Below are 18955 nucleotides of genomic sequence, written 5' to 3' on the forward strand. Positions count from 1 at the left end.
ATAAATCATTAATAGATTATTTAGAGGATGGTGATTGATATAGTTAATGATTTCTGAGCTTGTTAATAACGATTTGGAGTTGTATACGAATAATGAAAATAAGACAAATAGTACCATAAAATTACTAATTTATACATTTTTACATATAAAAGGATTATCAATATTAATATGAAAAGGGAGAATAAAGAAATATTTTTCAAAAATTATAATGGTTATATTTATGGTATTTACCAAAATAAATATATGCATCCTAATATTAAACATATGTAATGGAATTATACAGAAACAAAATGGATTGAAAAATGTGGTTATGGTAATAATTTAAAATAGACAGCATATGTGAAAGCATATTCATTTTATTAATAATGTATTACAGCATTAAAATGATCAAAAACATTATGAGGAATCCACATTTATTTCATGGAAATTATGGTGGTTAATCTCAGAATATTTAGTATTTGTGATGAGTGAACTATTCCAATTAATAATTCTTCAAACATAGGGGTATTAATATTAATCTGTGAACAAAAAACAAAAATGGATAAATATATAAAAGAAAATATTATATTTTTGTGTGGGTGAATATGATATATTATAAATATTTACATTTATATAAATGGTATGTATTTTTTATAAATGTTAAAATAGGATAACGAAATAATAAATTAAATTGTGGAATAAAATGATTAAGTTATTAAAATTTATAGATTGCTTACAGAGTCGACATAGGTAATATCAACGCAATCGGTTTTTTTTTGAATTATAAATCCAGATAAGTTAACAAACATTTTTGTCAATTCTCCATTTATAATATCCTTTTCCGAACAAATCCTTGGTCTGAATAAGTTTGCACTTTCTACAATAGTATTTGTATATTTTCTTTCATCTACACGGTTGTAGTCATTTATATCAGATGATGCATAGACAATTATAGTTGTGTCGTCTGATACCTAAAAATGAATCAAAAATGTATATATTTTGCATAAATTGCACTATATAATGTAGAAATGTTCATTTTTAGAGGGATGAGCGAAAAAAATGTTTCTTTACTTGAACTTTTTTGGCTAAAGCATAGTAATATCCATGGAACGATATAGCATCATTCTTGTAACGATGAAGAATCATCATTAAATTTGGAGAGTATTCACATACAATTTTTTCTAAAAAAAATTATATTTTTACATATATGTAAATTAGGATATTACGAAAATTAACGACTAACAGATAAAAAACAATATTATAGAATATTGAAAATAATAAAAGATGAAATATTGGATATTGTGAATCGTATATTAATTGATCAATTATTTGGTTAATACCTTTAACAATTTGATTACCAAAATATTTGACATGCGGATTCCATAGCATGTCTATTATATCATTATACTAATGAACAAGGGAAAAGTATATATATACATGTAGTAATTATTTTTTAATTTGAACTTAATTTCATGACTTAAAAATGTTTCTTTGTTAATTCATACCTTATTTGGATATTTGATTTTATGATTAAATTTATAAATGGTTGTATTTCCATGTTTCTTAGAATATTCAATTGAGTTCTCATCGTGTTTATGATATAATTTGTAATAATTCGTACTTGCAGCATGGTATTGTAATAACAATTCAGCTTCGTCCATAAGTTGCTCTGCTATTTTAGATTCTTTATGACCAATATATAAGTTGAATGGTCGTTCACTTGTTCCTTCTAAATAATCATTGAGGGGAGTAGACCTTTTAATTTGTAAAGAAAAAAGATAAATGCATTTACAGACTGATATTTTTACTATTAAATCTTATGTAGGTATACATTTCCATAAATATTCATTATATTCGATGCGAATATATACACTGTCATATGTCCTTACGTGTTAGGTGATCTAATCAATCTTCGTAAAGCTTCAATATATGAATCACCCTCACTTGCAAGGATTTTATTGCTCATATATACGGATGATATCAAAAAAGAAAAAATTATTTTAATATATCCTTTACTCATTTTCGATTTTAATAAACAAAATATTAATAAATTTATTTATATTTTTTTTAGATTAAAAACTATAAATCAGGAATTCGAAAAGTTGTGTAAATAAAACTAAAATCGACGTAACTTTTCGAAAAAACAATAAAAATAAAATTTATTTAAAAAATATAAAATATATATTGAAATGTTAATTTTCTATAACTTTATTATATTTGTAAATTTAACATATTTTATATTTAATTAGTTTGGTTGCAAGCAGCGGATAACCAAAGATTTCATAAATAACGAATGTGCATAACATTATGGGTTTTAGTTTATCAAATGTTATAATGATAAAAATAAATAAATTTAATTATATAATATCTTTAATGCTGCATTATTAATATAATTTTTTTTATTATATAGTTCTTTGAATTAAAAATAAAATATTTGTGGTGATATGCAGGGTTATATTTGCTCATATGCCGAAAATCCTATATTAGCCTTTTCTGTGTTGTTTTACCTAGTAACAAACTAATAATTTAAAATATAGATTATAAATTTTAATGCAACATTTGATAAACATTATTTTAATATAACTATTGATGCATACATTAGTGAATGAACTATTATATTAGGAGGATACTATATTAATAATTATATTAAAAAATAAGCATGTTGTTTATTTTGAATTTAATTATGGTTTTTATATTTTTAAATATAAAAAGAATTTAACTTAATCACAAAATTACAACACAGTTGTACATTCGTGTTATTTATAGTACAATACTACAATAATAATATTTGTCAATTCATGATAAAATAGTTTAATAAAATTTGCATTATGGTAAATTTCGTTTTATATTATTTTTTTATCGATATTAATCGAAATTTTACTATATTATATATTCTAATATAATTCATAAGGCGATAAAAATTGTGCATTGCTAGTAGTATTGATACATATTTTTTGCAAATTGATGTGAATTATAAAACATATTTTTTATTTAGCAAGATATATAATATAAAATAAAAGCTTACAATACAACATAAATCATGGAGCATTTATACACAAAAAATGTTTTTATTTTTTAGTTACAATATTCTCTGTGTTAAGGTGTTTATGGTTCTGTTTCTGGACCCAAGTTGGTTTAATTGGTTCATATTTAATAATATTTGGTTGTTTGAAAGTCTATTAAATAAATAAATGAATATATATATATATAAGATGGTGATGGTGTGTGATTCCCATGAGTTATATTTAAATAACCATAAACACATTGTTTTTTTAGAAGGAATGAATAATATATTTATGTTAAGAGTTTCAAAGAGTTATTATGTATGAGTAAAAGAAGAAATAATTGATGGTATTAATAATAGTATTTTTTCGAGGTTTATATGTCTCGTTTGATTTAATTTTGAAACACTTATTAGTTTAACATTCTTCTTAAATAGTATAAATAAATAAAAAATCGTTTAAATATATGCCATATACCCCAATATTTTACTATAGATGATGTCTATGTTTGTAAACAAAAAGGGTGATAAGTATTAAGTGAAAGGGATATCATAAATAATAACAGTTCTATTTGTAGTATTCAAAAAATTAATACATATAGATACATTCTAATATTAAAAGACATGAACAAAAATATATAGACTTTTTCAAAACGGAAAAATATGTTTTATGATGGTAATTTAAAGCAACCAATATGCATGGACATAAATCATTATATTAACATAAATCTTATAATATTACGGTGTTGAAAAATATATTTAAATATATGTTTATTTATGAGGGAAAAATAATCTAAAGCTTTTCCAATAATACTTTTTTGTTAAATGGAACCATGTTCATTCTAAGAAAAAAAAGATAAATGGATGATTATATAAAATGTTTAAATTTTTTGCAAATTATAAATATGTACACTTATTTAAAACGATATTTTTTTAACAATTGTTGAAATAAATTATTATATTATTAAAATATGTATACCGTTTACAGAGTCGACATAGGATATATAAATATGTTTTTTTTTTTTTTCAATAATGTATCCATTTAAGTTAACAAACATTTTTTGTAATTCTCCATTTCTAATATCATCTTCAGAATCAATGTCAGTTTTGAATAAATTTGCATTTTCTATTATTGTATTTTGAAAGGATTTCTCATTTTTACTGTTGTGATCATTTATATTTGCTGAAGTCATGACAATTATAGTTTTGGTTTCTGATATCTACAAAATTAATAAAAGTGTATTTGAATAATACAAAAAATATGATTTATAACGAAATAGAAGAAGAAAGTTTTCCTTACTTTAAATTTTGCAACTAAAGCATAAAAATATTTCTCATGAGACCATGGCCATTTTTTGGAACGTTGCTGTATCATTACTAAATTGGGACTGTACACACGGGCAATTTTTCCTAAAAACGTATTATAAAATTGTATATATATAATTAAAATATGATGAGTTTGAAGATATGGAAAAGAATATATAGTATCATATAACAATAGTAATAATAAATCACGAAATGTCGAATAAATAGTAACAATAATATGTTTAATTGTCTAATTATTTATGTTTTGTATACTTTTAACCAAGCCTTTATATAAAAAATTGTCACAATCTGGATCCCAAAACCTGTTTATTAATGCATTATACTAATGGAAGCAAAGAAAAATGTATGTATATAAATTATAGTAATTTTTTAATTTCAATTTGGTTTACAACTTTTAATGTTGTTCTTTAATTGATACCTTTTTTTGATTATCAATTATATATTGAATTTTTTCAACATCTGTATGGTCTTGATGTTTTTTTTTATAAAAATACATCTGGTAAGGAAAATATCTACCATATAATTTATAACCATCTTTACTTTTAGCATGCTGTTCTAAATGCGTTACAGCTTCTTTCATAAGTTTTTCTGCATTTATAGTTTCTTCGGGATTGGTATATAATAGGTGCTTGTTTTTTTCATATATTTCTTCTGAATTATCATTGCTAAAAATGAACATATTTTTAATGCGTACAAAAATAAAGGTATTGTATTTATATTATAATATTGTTGCAAAGACGTACATTTAATATTTTCATAATGAAATATGTAACATATAGTATATTATATATATATTGCAGTATTTTCTTACGTAGTATAAATTTTTTTTAATTTGAATGGTATATGTATTTTTAATTTGTGTTTTGTATCTTTTTTTGGAACAAGCTCAGTTGCAAGGGTTTTCTTATTCATATATAGGGAGATTATTAAAAGAAAAAAAACAATTTGGATATAAAATTTACTCATTTTTGAAATTTACAAACAAAATATTAAAATATATATTATTATTTTTTAGTTAAAAATTAACAACTCAAAACTTGGACAAGTATAATTAAAATTGAAGCAAATAACGTTTTCTAATCAAATATAAAAAACTATTATTTAAACGACAAAATATATTATTCTTTTATTAGATTTATAAGTTTAATATATTTTTAATTTAAATAATTCAACCAAAAAACGACATCAATAAAGGTATCTTTCATAAATAATGAATATCAAAAATATTATTATTCACAATTTCATTAATATTATAATATCTAAAAATAAATAACTTTAATTATATTATATAAATGATATTTTCAATATATAGCATTATGAATCCACAAATTATATATTTTTATAATTGACTAAACTCAAATTAAAATTTATAAAACATCACGTTACATATGGAACTACATATACACTTATATTTATATATAATAGAAAAAAACAATGCTGTTTTTACCTAGTAGAAAATAAATCATTTAAATATAAAGTAAGAAAATAATAAAAATATATATATTTGTTTCAATATAATTATATATACTTACATTAATAATTATATTAAAATAATTATTTTCCTATTTTCTTCCATTTGTTTTACAAAATTTCTTTGGTAATGCACAGTTTTTAATATAAAACATGTATATTCTATTTTTAAATATTAAAATAGTTAATTTAATCTTAGAAATTTAGTTAATTTTATATATTACTAATACTACTATAATAACAATATTTTTTATATCATAATAATAGTATGCTAAAATTTATATTATGAGGATCACGCATTCTATGATTTTTTTATTACTTTTAATACAAATTTCACTAAATTACATTTTTCTAGCAAAATTGTTAATTTTATAAAAATTATTTTGGGTAATAATATTGTCGCCCATGTTTTTTTATAAATGAATACAAATTATAAATTCCCTTTTAATAGTAAAACATAGTATATATATAATTTTAAAAAATACAAATAAATAAAATATAAAAATATAAAAATAAAATAATGAGACACAATGTTGCAAATTCAATAAATATATATATATAATTAATTTAGTTTTTAATTATAATATCCTTGATGTAGAGGTGTTCATGTATTATGGGTCAATGTCATGGTTATGGGTTATATTTTTGTTCACTGAGTCTGCGTTTTGATTTAGGGTTCAGGATATACTGTAATTTAATTTTTTATAATTTAATAATATTTTTGTCTGTAAATGTTGATTAAATATATGTACTATCCCTGTATTCTTAATCTCGAAGTGATTTCTAGATATACAACCACCAAAGAAGCATAGTCATTAATATGAAAGAGGCTACATAACATGTTTTATAAGCTATAATACTTATGTTTAATTTGTTCATATATATTAAATGTGGCAATATTATAACTTTGAATTGTATATGTTATTACTATTTTTTGGCTAACTATACATAAAAACCCTTATTATCTATTATATAAGGTTTATTAACCCAGAGCTATATTGAATTATCCACATTATAATATAAATGCATTTTTATGTTTGGTGGAGATATTTATTTAGTAAAACTTATTATTTGTGTCCCTATTATTTTAATTTAATTATAACTTTCCAATCAACCATATAGTAATCTTATATATGAGGCTATAAATTATAAATAGGTTCATTTGGAATAATTGTCTACAATATAATATACCTTGAAGTGAATGTGTATATTTTTAAGATTAATTAAACATATTACCAATATATAATAGGTAGTCATAAAATATAGATTCATAAAATATCGATCGAGGCTCAACAACACAACAATATCTATAAAATACGTTTTATGTATCTAACATTTTTAATAATATAGCAAAAATGTACATATTAATAAAAAATTACATTATAGATATATGTATAAAATCCTTTTAATTTTTTATTATATATAGTTTCATTTTATGCAAAATTTTAAATTCAAATAATAAAGATATTTCTATATATATTAATTTATTTACTATAAAGGTATAATATTAGCTTAATCATTTTAATTTTTAAACTTCATAGTTTTGAAGTATATATAAATTGGAAATATAATACATTTAAAATAGTTAAAAATAAAATATAAGTATATTAATAAAATTTAATATTATAGATTGTTCTAAAAATTATAAATAATATGATAAATAGAACTAGAGTTATTATTATATATCTATACATATAACTAGTAAATTTTTATAATAATAAATAATATTGGAATATTGTTTTATTGTGGAAACTTCATATAATTAAATATTAATATTAATTTTGTTGAAAAGGCAAATAATAATTAATTTAATTTGAACTAATAATATGTTTATTAGGTTATTATATATGCACAAACTTATAAATTTATATTTTAAATACAGTTTTATTACAAAATAATATACATGTTCTAAAATGTTATACTTTAAAACAAAGAAACAAGGAAAATTACTAGTTGATTTAAAGTATTCCTCTTGAGTGAATTAATTATCTCGTTGTAGTATACAGTGATGTAGCACACGCCAACAATAATAATATTAGATTAATACATTATTAAATACGAATAAATATATTATACTTATTTGATATACTTATATGGATGTAAATCTATTATACGTATTCTTAACATGTGATACGATTATAATTGTACGTATAAAATATCATATGAAATATTATAATTTTTAGTTAAGTATACTTTTAATGAGATAATATTAGAATTAACTATACCAAGCAAAACAATATTAATACTTCTATGGTTTCCTTAAAAATATAGTTCATTCTAAAATATAAAATCAAATTGTATATTTAAAAAAGTAATAATTCTAAGTTATTTTTAATGTATAAATGGATTGAAAGATTTAATGGTAGAAAATATAAAACATAATTAAACTATATAGAATAAGTAAATTTTATATGGTTACATCCTTGTCTTAAAAAAACATATTTCCCTTATCTCTCCTCTCAAAATGCAATATACCAACCTAATACACATAATTTTCTATTGTACTTTAAAACATGCGCCAATACTTATTTATATGTTATATATTTACTAAGTATTATTTTAAAAACAACATGCGTTCAAAGACTTATTTAAGCTTATAAATACGTTTTCAGTGCTAATTGTCGTTTTAAAGAATGTAAAAGATGGTAACATATATTATAAAATTACCCAATAAATAATACTTCTATATTGAAGTATGTAAGAATAAAAATAGAGCTATTGGATTCATTAAAATGAATTATTAATTTACATTAAAAACAATATAAATTTATATAATTTGCATATAAAATGGAGCATGTAACTTAATTTGAAAAACCTATAATTTTAATAAAACAATGGTATATAGTACTAGAAACAAATATATTTTAAAAAATGACTATTTATATACTTTTAAGATTATAGTAATAATGTATTTCTTAATTGTTTCGATTTTTGCAGTATATTACTTTTGTGGCACCACTTATTAAAACAAAAGATATGACGTTGTTTATTTTCTATATTAAAGTATATGTGTAAGAATATATATTCTAAATTCATTACAATGTTACTTTAATTTTTATAATAATGCTCATATAAGTGTTATTAAGGATAACAATTTATGCAAATTTGTATTATATATACATACGATAAAAACTGTATTAAACAACTCCCAAAACAAGGTAATCTATCTAACTACCATAAACAAAAATATAATATTTTTTTAGTAATATTATTGTATTATTATTCATATTAATCTAAAATTTATATTAAGAATAATAATAACATGTTTAACTACAAATAATTGTATCACTTATTTTGACGGAGATTATACATTTTATATAAAAAAACTATCATGGGGCAAAATCAAACAAATGACACAGAGTACTTCATTAAAAAGGACAACAAGATAGTATATATAATTTTTTAATAAAATCTGGATATTCTTATATTTATTACGTTATATTACTCATAAATTAATAGTAAAATTAACATTATAAAAATATCATTGATATTTATTTTTATTTTTTTTTTAAATGACTTATTAGTGTAGTACATTTGATACTTTGAGGAGATTTTTTCCTGATAAATTGAAGAGTTCTGGAGAATATAATTTTAAAGGCACACATTACAAAGATTATTTTCATAATAAATCAATATATACCGATATCGATAAAATTAATGGTTATTGCTTATGGTTATTCAATAATATTTTAAAAAAAATATATACTTGTGAGTCTAAAGAAAGTTGTATTACCCTGGTTGTTGTATACATGTTGGCGTGGTTAAGTTATAAGTTAAATCAAAAAACAAACAATGGAATCACTAAATTAAACGAGTTTTATAGTAAGTATATGGAAAATGTCGATGAGTATAAAAAAACTATAGATGGCGTTACAGAATATAAAAATTATATTGAGTTTATAAATAAAAATAATAAATTGATGGATATTGATATTAATGTTATGTCTAAATTTTATAATTTATTTAATAATTTATGTAAAATGTATAATGAGCTTTCATTGACGATGAATAATAAAGGTGAAGAATATTTAAAATATGTTGAGAATTTTTATAAAAATTATAATGATCTTATTAATGAAAATTTTAATGATACAAACAGTAAAATTTTTAAACGAGTATTATCTGTTGTATCAAATGATTATGATCATATAAAAAGAACATTAGAAGTTGAATTTGTAAGGAAACAAATTCCAGAACTTCCAAAGGAAAAAACAACACAAGTTTCTACAATTCCTAAAGAATCAGAAATGCATGAATCCTTGAGTGAAATACCAGAATCAAGTTCTGGAACTGAAATATCAACTTCCGATACTGAATTACAAAATTATGAAACTGATAAATTAAATTCTGAAACGGCACTATCGAGTTCATTGATAATAAACAAACTGATTCCAATTCCATTTATATTTATTGTAATATTAATTCTATTAGGAATTGCACGCAAGGTAAATAATAAGGCAATTAAAAAATATATTCAGCACTGAATAATTTGTGAATATAAATAAATTATACATTTTTTAAAATTTTTATATTAGTATTCGTTGTTTGGATTTCGGAAACGAGCTCAAAAACATTTAAGAGAAAAGCTAAAAAAGTAAAGAAGAAACTGATCATTAATATATTATTCGAAGAGTAGTGACTATTTCAGGAATAGTAATAATGATTTATATATTTTAAGAATCTGTCTATTGGGAAGTAATATTTGCATAATTTTTATATAGTTTTTATGCTGTGGGTCAAGGTTGAGGTTATGTTTGTGGAACCCATATTCGGGTTAGGGATAAGTATTACATTGCATTTAATTTTGTATAATTTGATATTATTTATTAGTTTAAGGAATTCTTTTAAATATATTTAGCAAACAAGTTATTAAAGATATGTATAGGATAAGTTATAGTTTTTAAGATTTATATTAAGTCTAAATATGTAAAAAAAAATGAAGATGAAGATGACTATGAAAAGGAACGAATAAAGAAATATATTTTGATAAATTATAAGAATTGGATTTCGTATTAATATAATTTAATGGTAAATGTGTTGAACTATACTATGAATTTTTGTATTTATTGTTAATTTGTGGTTAATGGTTTATGGGGAAATTGATCAAATATTGGAATCGATGTAGAACGATGATGCCAAAGCATCAACTTGGTCCTAGAAGAAAACATTGATTTAAATAATTACAATATTTAATATGAGAAACTAGAGGAGAATGGGAATTGCAAGAAATGATATATTATGATTTCTTCCCCCAGAATAACCTGAACCGAATGATTAATGGAATAAGTGACAAATGAAGGAAATGATGAAAGAAATGATGAAGGAATGGGTTTGAATGGAATAAAAGGATAAAGTGTTATCTAGAGGAAATATATATAAGAGAGAGAAGGCAAGTTACGTTAAGGTATATTTATTTTAATACACATTATTTTATAATTTAGTATAATATTTAAAAAAATATCTGTCCACTGGAAAATATTATACATTTTGGTGATTTTTACGTTAGTGTATATGATAGTATTTATAAGTTGGGGAGAAGTGGAAGTAAGGAAAAAACATGAAAAATGTCGTAAATTGAGTTAATGAGAAAATGGGATTATTAAATATATAGAAAGTTATGCAATCCAACCCCCATTTATTAATTTATTTTGTTTGTTGATATTTTTGTTTATAAAATAAAAAGCGATTATTTATATGATAAATTTAATTAACTTATATTTGAAGTCAATTTAAAAAAATATATAAATTTAAATAATAATAAATAGTAAATTTGTCTATTAATATAAAGAAGTATTGTATATATATGATACATATCAAGAATCTGTTTCTTATTTTATAATAAAACATAAAATAAATTTTATATATGATGGAATTCTTTATTATAAATGAATTATAATATTTATTTATCTTTAATTATTATTTATAAAAGCCAAAAATTTGTATTGTTTAAATACAAAAAATTTTTAACATATGTTAAATGAATATAATGAAAATAAAAGTTAATATTATTAAGTGTATTTAATTTTTTGACGTGAGATAAAAATAAATTGGTATCTCATTCAATATATTGGTTCTATATGTATTATTTTTGTGATTTAATATTATAATTGATTTTTTTTTGAATTGTATTTAAAAATATGAATATTTTACATGATTTTAATAGAAATAATATATTTGATGTTGTATATTTTGAGATATATTTATAAATAAAATTATTACATAATAACATATAAAAAAATATTTTTTTACACAATTGGTAAATAAAGTGGAGAATAACATTAATATTTCAAATTGGAGAAATATTATAATAAATTAGAAACGAATTAAATGTAAATATCAATGGTGCTTTGTTAATATTTTCATTATATGTTTGTATTTATTCATATAAAAAAATATATTTAATGTTTTATTATATTAATAGATATTTATTAATGTGTTCATATGTAAATAATAATAGAAAAATATAAGTTTATAAAATATTAAAACCGTACCACTAAACACACCGATGTATTATAAATTATATTAAAAGCCTATTTGTATACCAATTTTCCAAAAAATATATTTAGGGAAAATTATTATATACATATATTTTTTTTATAATTATAATATTAAAAATGGTGTATTTTTTAGAGAAAAGTTAATATTTATTTGAAAAAAAATATAATATTTATATCCATAAATAATTTTAATGAATATAACGAACATTACTACAACAATACATTTATAAATCCTATAGAAAGTGCAAAAAGTTAATAAGTGAAATATGCCCCGTTTTTTTATAGATATATTCATTTATTCATAAATTTTAGAACAAAAACTAATAAATATTATTATTTTGGGAATAAATATCAATTTATCAACATTATTTCAAATTACACATATTATTTCATTTATTTAATAAATAAAGTTAAAAATGAGAGTCAATATTTTAAAATACGTTTTTTTTTCAATTGTTATTTGTTCTTTTGAATATGCCAAAGATGTAAGTTACACATTATTTTCTTTTATTATTAACATTTCATTATAGTTTTTGTATCTATTGTTTCACATAAACCTTATATTATTGTTTATGTATTGGTAAAACGCTTATGCTAATTTAAAGCACCAATAAAAATTAATTACATATATGTTAATAAATATTTCATTTCTTTTTAGGAACTATACTTTGTAAACGATAGAGGGATATACCTTGAAAGGAATGCAATAAACTTTAGAAATAATAGGATATTAGCAGATGCAGACAATCAATTAGATTTAAATGAGTTTTATCAATCAACTTTGAGTCTTGCAAGTCAATTTAGTGATTGTATTGAAGATAACAAAGAAATAACAAAGCTTCGAAATATTATAGATTCACATTTAAATAATAAAGAATGTAACACAATACTTGATTTAAAAAATGTAGATAGTAAGACAAAAAAAATAATTAATAAGTTTCGAAAAGAATTAGAAGAAGCAAAAAAAATGGTTGATAATCAAAGGAATGATGAATTACCAATACAGCGAATACATGATAAAATAATAGTAAAAAAAGATGAAAATAGTTCTGTATCAGAACATGAAGACTTTAAACAATTGAAAAATTATGAAAATAATGTAATTACATCAAGTAATCGTTATATGGAATTAAAATTGTCTAGAAAATATAAAAAAGAATCAAAAAAATTCCTCTTGTCATGTTTTACATTTGTAGCAATTGGTTTAGCGGCAATACCAGGGTCGTTGTATGTAATGATACTATTTATACCGACTTTTTTTTCCATATTTTTTTACTTATGGAGAGTTAATAAATATTCCAATAAATTAAAAATATAAAAATAACCATTTTTTATTATTATGATTTATTATACATGTTTAAATGATTAGAAATAATATATTTAATAGTTTATGCCATAAAAGTTATACTTTTTACATTTTATATAATAATGAAATATAATTTAATTCTTTGTTATATTATTATATTTTTTAATTTAATATATAATCACGTTATATAATTAATTTATATGTGCTTCCGTTTGTCAAAAACCCATTTGTTCTTATTTCTTTGCATATGTATTGTGTATTAATGAATTTTGAATGTACCAATTTTTAGTTATTTGTATAATTATTTTAAATAAATTAATTTAAGTACACTTATTAATGAAATTATAAGCTATATTGATAGTTCATATTTAGGTTTAGAGTTGCGTTTTGGAGAACTCGTATTTTGGGTCATGGTTCTGTAATGTGGGTTATAGTTGTGTTCTATGGAATCTATGTTTTTGGTTATGGTTATTAATTGTATCTTATTTAATTTTTTATAATTTGAATACTAATTATATATGTTTCATCCTTATATTTAATCTCGATATTATGTCTAAATATGCAACAAACAAAGGAATATAGCCATTAATATGAAATGAATTACATAACATATATTCCACAAAGTATGATATATACAATTGCATGTTAATATATATTTAAAATGATTAAAATAAAATATCATATTGCATATATTAATATAAATATTGTTATATATGAATTCATATTATGTATATCATAATTGCCTATTATATAAAACTTGTTAATCAGTGGTTATATCGAATTTTGCATAACGCAATATAAAATATGTTTCTTTATTTGATGATATTTTATTTAGTAAAACTTATAATTTGTATCATATTTGTTTTAAATTAAATTACGTCAGTTGAACTGTAATAATAGCATTATATATGAAGCTGGGTATGAATTATAAGGTGATTCATTTTGAATATTTATCTACATTACAATATATATTCATGTTAATATGTTGGTTTTTAAGATTAATTAAACACACTACTAATATATAATAGATATTCATAAAATGTAGATGTATGTTATATCGATCGATAGTCGACATTACAACGTTATATATAAAAGACATTTTATGCATTTAACACTTTTAATAATCAATAAAAATATGCATATTAATAAAAAATTAAATTATAGATATATGTATACTATCCTTTTATTTTTTTATTATATATCGTATCATTTTATACTAATGTTCTAAATTCAAATAATAGAAATAGTTCTATATACTTTAATTTATCTACTATAAAGGTATAATATTAAATTAATCACTATTAATTTTTAAGCTTTATGATTTTGAAGTATATATAAATTAGAAGTATATTATATTTAAAATAGTTAATAAAATATGATTATATTAATAAGATTTCATATCATATTTTGTTCTAATAATTATAAATAATATGATAGATATAATGCGTTATTATTATATGCTTATACATATAATATAATAAAATATTATACCAGTAATTAATATTAAAATATTATTTTATTGTGAAACCTTCATATAATTAAATATTAATATAAATTATATAGAAAAAATATATAATAATTAATTTCTTTGAACTAATAATATTTATATCAGGTTATTATATATATACAAACTATAACTCTCTAATTTAAATATATTGTTGTTACAAAATAATATATATGTTCTAAAATGTTATACTTTAAAACAATGAAACAGGGAAAATTACTAATTGGTTTAAAGTATTCATATTAAATGCAATATTGTCATGATGCAGTATACAGTGATATAACAGAAACCAACAACAATAATATTAGATTAATATATTATTAAATACGAACAAACATATTATGTTAATTTGATACGTTACATGGGTATAAATTCATTATACATATTCTTAATCATTTGATAATATTATAATATTCGTATAAAAGATCATATGAAATATTATAACATTTATTTAATCAAGTCCTAATGCGATAATATTAGAATTAACACTACCAAGAAAATTAATATTAGTAATTTTATAGTTTTTCATAATAAAATTAAATATAGTTTATTATAAAATATAAAAGCAAACTATATATTTAGAAAATAATTCTAAGCCATTTTTAATGATTAATTTTAATTATATACATGGGTTGAAAGATTTAATGGTAAGAAATATAATTAAACTATGTAGAATAAATAAATCTTATATGGCTACATCCTTGTCTTAAAAAACATACTTCCCTTATCTCTCCTATCTAAAATGTAAATATACCAACTTAATTACACATAGTTTTTTATTATACTTTAAAATTTGCATCAACACTTATTAATTTATTAATATTTAATATCTACTAAGTATTATTTTAAAAACAATATACATTTAAAGACTTATTTAAGCTTATAAATACGGATAAAATGCTAATTCTCGTTTTAAACCGTGGAAAAGATGTGCAAAATATATTATAAAATTACATAATAAGGTATAATTATAAATTGAAATATATAGGAATAAATCTACTTAATTCATTAAAATTATTTTTAATTTATTTATATTAAATAAAAACAATATTAAAATTATGTATATGCAATTAAAAAAGGGAACAATGCAACTTATTTTGCAAATGTTATAATTTTATAAAAATAAAAGCTATATAATATTAGAAACAATTATATAAATATTTAACATACTTTAAAAAATTACTATTTACATACTTTTAAGGATTATAGTAATAATATAATTTTTAATTTTTTAGATTTATACAGTATTAAGTTTTAGAAGGGCAATCATTAAAACATAAAATATAAATATATTCCTTTTCTATGTTTAAACATACTTTAAATTATTTATAAAAGTATATCCATTTTTATAATAAAGCTATACCATATGTTAGTAAGAATAAAATTTTTTGTATAAAATTCATCATATATATATTTAATCAAAAATGTATTAAGTACCCCTATGTTTAAGGTAATTTAGCTAATTATGATAAACAAAAATAGAGCGTTTCTTTGTAATAATATTATTATATTATTATATATAAATTTAATTATTAAAATAATTATACTATATTTAACTACAGAAAATTGTTATATATAGGGTTAAAGCATTTGCGTTATATATTGGGGATAATATATATCAAACAGCATGATTTTACTAAATTTACAAATCAAAAATAAAATTCCTTTATAATGAATGACTATATGGTATGTGCATTTTTTTAATAATAACAATTTCCTTAGATTTTTTGATAACGTATTATATATATCATTAAACTTTATTTTATAAGAGTTTCATTAAAATATATTTATATTATACTTTTTTAAATGTTTTCTTAGTGTAGAAATTTCTTTGCTATAAGGAACTCGATTTCCGATAAATTGGACAATAAAGGAAACTATCAAATTATTATTGAAAATAATTTAAATGGGTATTGTAGTGGTAATAAGTGTGTTCATGAGCTCGAAAAAATTAATGCTGGATGTTTATATTTGCTTGATGCATTTTTTAAGGATTCTTCTGTGTTTAATTCGGTTGCAAAAGGTAACATCAATATTGTTGATTATATTATAATATGGTTAAGTTATATGTTAAACCTAAAGCCCCAAGTAGGAAATACAAGCAATCTACAATATTTTTATAATACATATATAAAGGGTGGTGATAAGTATAAAAAGTCTATAGCTGGTGTTGCGGAGTATAAAGATTATGAGGATCTTATAAATAAAAGACTTGATTTGATAAATATGGATATGAATATTATATCTAAATTTTATGGTGCATTTCATACATTATGTATGATGTATATGGAATTTGATGAAAAAAATCCAAATTGCAAGAAATGTTCGGAATATGCTAATGAGTTTGTTAAAAAATATAAAATACTTAAGGAAGATTCTAATATTACTAAAAATAGTTCATGCAGTCAAATATTGTTTAGTTTATCAAATTATTATGATAATTTTAAAAGTTATTGTAATAGTAAAGGTGGTAATTGTGAAAAGTATCCAGCTCTTCCAACGGTAGAAAAAATACAAACTTCTGCACAAGAAATTGTACATATTTCTGAAGATACATCATCAAGTTCGTCGATAACAAACAAATTATTTATAGTTTTATCGATATTTGGTGCAATAGCATTTTTTTTAGGAATTTCTTATAAGGTAAATAATAAGGAATTAAAAAATAATTTTCATTACATATATGCAAACGCTAACATAAAAATCGTACATTTCTTAACATTTTATATTAGTATTCGTTATTTGGATTTCGGAAACGATTTAAAAAACAACAAATAAGAGAAAAAATAAAAAATATAAAGAAGAGAATGAATCATTAATATATGATTCGAAGAGAGTGACTGTTTCATGAATAGAAATAATGATTTATATCTGTTAAGAAACTGTCTATTGGGAAGTAATTTTTGCATAGTTTTTATATAGTTTTTATGTTGTGGAACCCATATTGGGGTTAGGGCTAAATATTATATCTTTATATAATTTTTCATAATTTGAACACTAATTTAATATATGTACTATACCCGTATGTTTAATTTTGAGCTGAAGTTAAAAATATGTATTTCCAAAGGAGCATTGCCATTAATATGAAAAGGGCCACATCACATTTCATAAGTTACAATATATATAATTGAGTGTTCATACCGATTTAATATGATTAAAATAAAATATCTATATTGTATATATTAATATAGATATTGACTATATATCAAGTCGAATTATGAAATACCATAATTTCCTATTATATAAACCTTGGTAACCCAGAGCTATATTGAATTATGCATATCATAATATGTTTTTTTATTTGATGAAAATTTTATTTAGTAAAGCTTATAACTTGTGTCATATTTATTTTTATTTAAATCGTGTTATCCAACTGAAATGTAATAATAAATATTCATAAAATATCGATCGAGAATCGAGAATACAACGTTATCTATAAAAGGCATTTTATGCATCTACCATTTTTAATAATACAATACAAATATGCATAATAATAAAAATTACATTATAGATATATGCATATTATCCTTTTATCTTTCGATTATATATAGCATCATTTTATCTTAATATTTTAAATTCAAATAATGGAAATAGTTCTTTATACATTAATTAATTTCCAATAAAGGTATAATATTAAATTAATCACTATTAATTTTAAACTTTATAGTTTGAGATATATATGAATTAGAAATATATTATATTTAAAATAGTTAAAAAATAAAATATAAGTATATTAATAAATTTTAATATCATATTTTGTTCTAATAATTATAAATAATATGATAGATATAATGCGTTATTATTATATGCTTATACATATAATATAATAAAATATTATACCAGTAATTAATATTAAAATATTATTTTATTGT

At 20.3% G+C, this 18955-nt stretch overlaps 5 protein-coding genes across 5 annotated transcripts; 3 read left to right on the forward strand and 2 right to left on the reverse strand.

Moving 5' to 3' along the window:
• Positions 1-413: 413 nt before the first annotated feature.
• Positions 414-1999, reverse strand: PY17X_0526600 (fam-a protein; the record flags this gene model as incomplete). The annotated part of the gene is made up of 6 exons (XM_722472.2): positions 414-518; positions 717-950; positions 1051-1160; positions 1320-1386; positions 1485-1734; positions 1869-1999. 6 exons carry the CDS (start codon positions 1997-1999, stop codon positions 414-416), a joined length of 897 nt encoding a protein of 298 aa, XP_727565.2.
• A 1802-nt stretch (positions 2000-3801) lies between these two features.
• On the reverse strand, positions 3802-5218 carry PY17X_0526700 (fam-a protein; the record flags this gene model as incomplete). The annotated part of the gene is made up of 6 exons (XM_022955283.1): positions 3802-3822; positions 3967-4200; positions 4281-4390; positions 4559-4628; positions 4725-4971; positions 5118-5218. The coding sequence occupies 6 exons, from the start codon at positions 5216-5218 to the stop codon at positions 3802-3804; spliced, it is 783 nt and encodes a 260-aa protein (XP_022811726.1).
• A 3889-nt stretch (positions 5219-9107) lies between these two features.
• PY17X_0526800 (PIR protein) lies at positions 9108-10374 on the forward strand (the record flags this gene model as incomplete). The annotated part of the gene is made up of 3 exons (XM_022955284.1): positions 9108-9164; positions 9301-10221; positions 10312-10374. 3 exons carry the CDS (start codon positions 9108-9110, stop codon positions 10372-10374), a joined length of 1041 nt encoding a protein of 346 aa, XP_022811727.1.
• Positions 10375-12689: 2315 nt separating this feature from the next.
• On the forward strand, positions 12690-13591 carry PY17X_0526900 (fam-b protein; the record flags this gene model as incomplete). The annotated part of the gene is made up of 2 exons (XM_022955285.1): positions 12690-12758; positions 12932-13591. The coding sequence occupies 2 exons, from the start codon at positions 12690-12692 to the stop codon at positions 13589-13591; spliced, it is 729 nt and encodes a 242-aa protein (XP_022811728.1).
• A 3163-nt stretch (positions 13592-16754) lies between these two features.
• Positions 16755-17902, forward strand: PY17X_0527000 (PIR protein; the record flags this gene model as incomplete). The annotated part of the gene is made up of 3 exons (XM_022955286.1): positions 16755-16769; positions 16902-17726; positions 17816-17902. 3 exons carry the CDS (start codon positions 16755-16757, stop codon positions 17900-17902), a joined length of 927 nt encoding a protein of 308 aa, XP_022811729.1.
• Positions 17903-18955: the final 1053 nt, after the last annotated feature.

The sequence above is a fragment of the Plasmodium yoelii genome, assembly GCF_900002385.2.
Source record: "Plasmodium yoelii strain 17X genome assembly, chromosome: 5".
Classification (NCBI taxonomy): Eukaryota; Apicomplexa; class Aconoidasida; order Haemosporida; family Plasmodiidae; genus Plasmodium; species Plasmodium yoelii.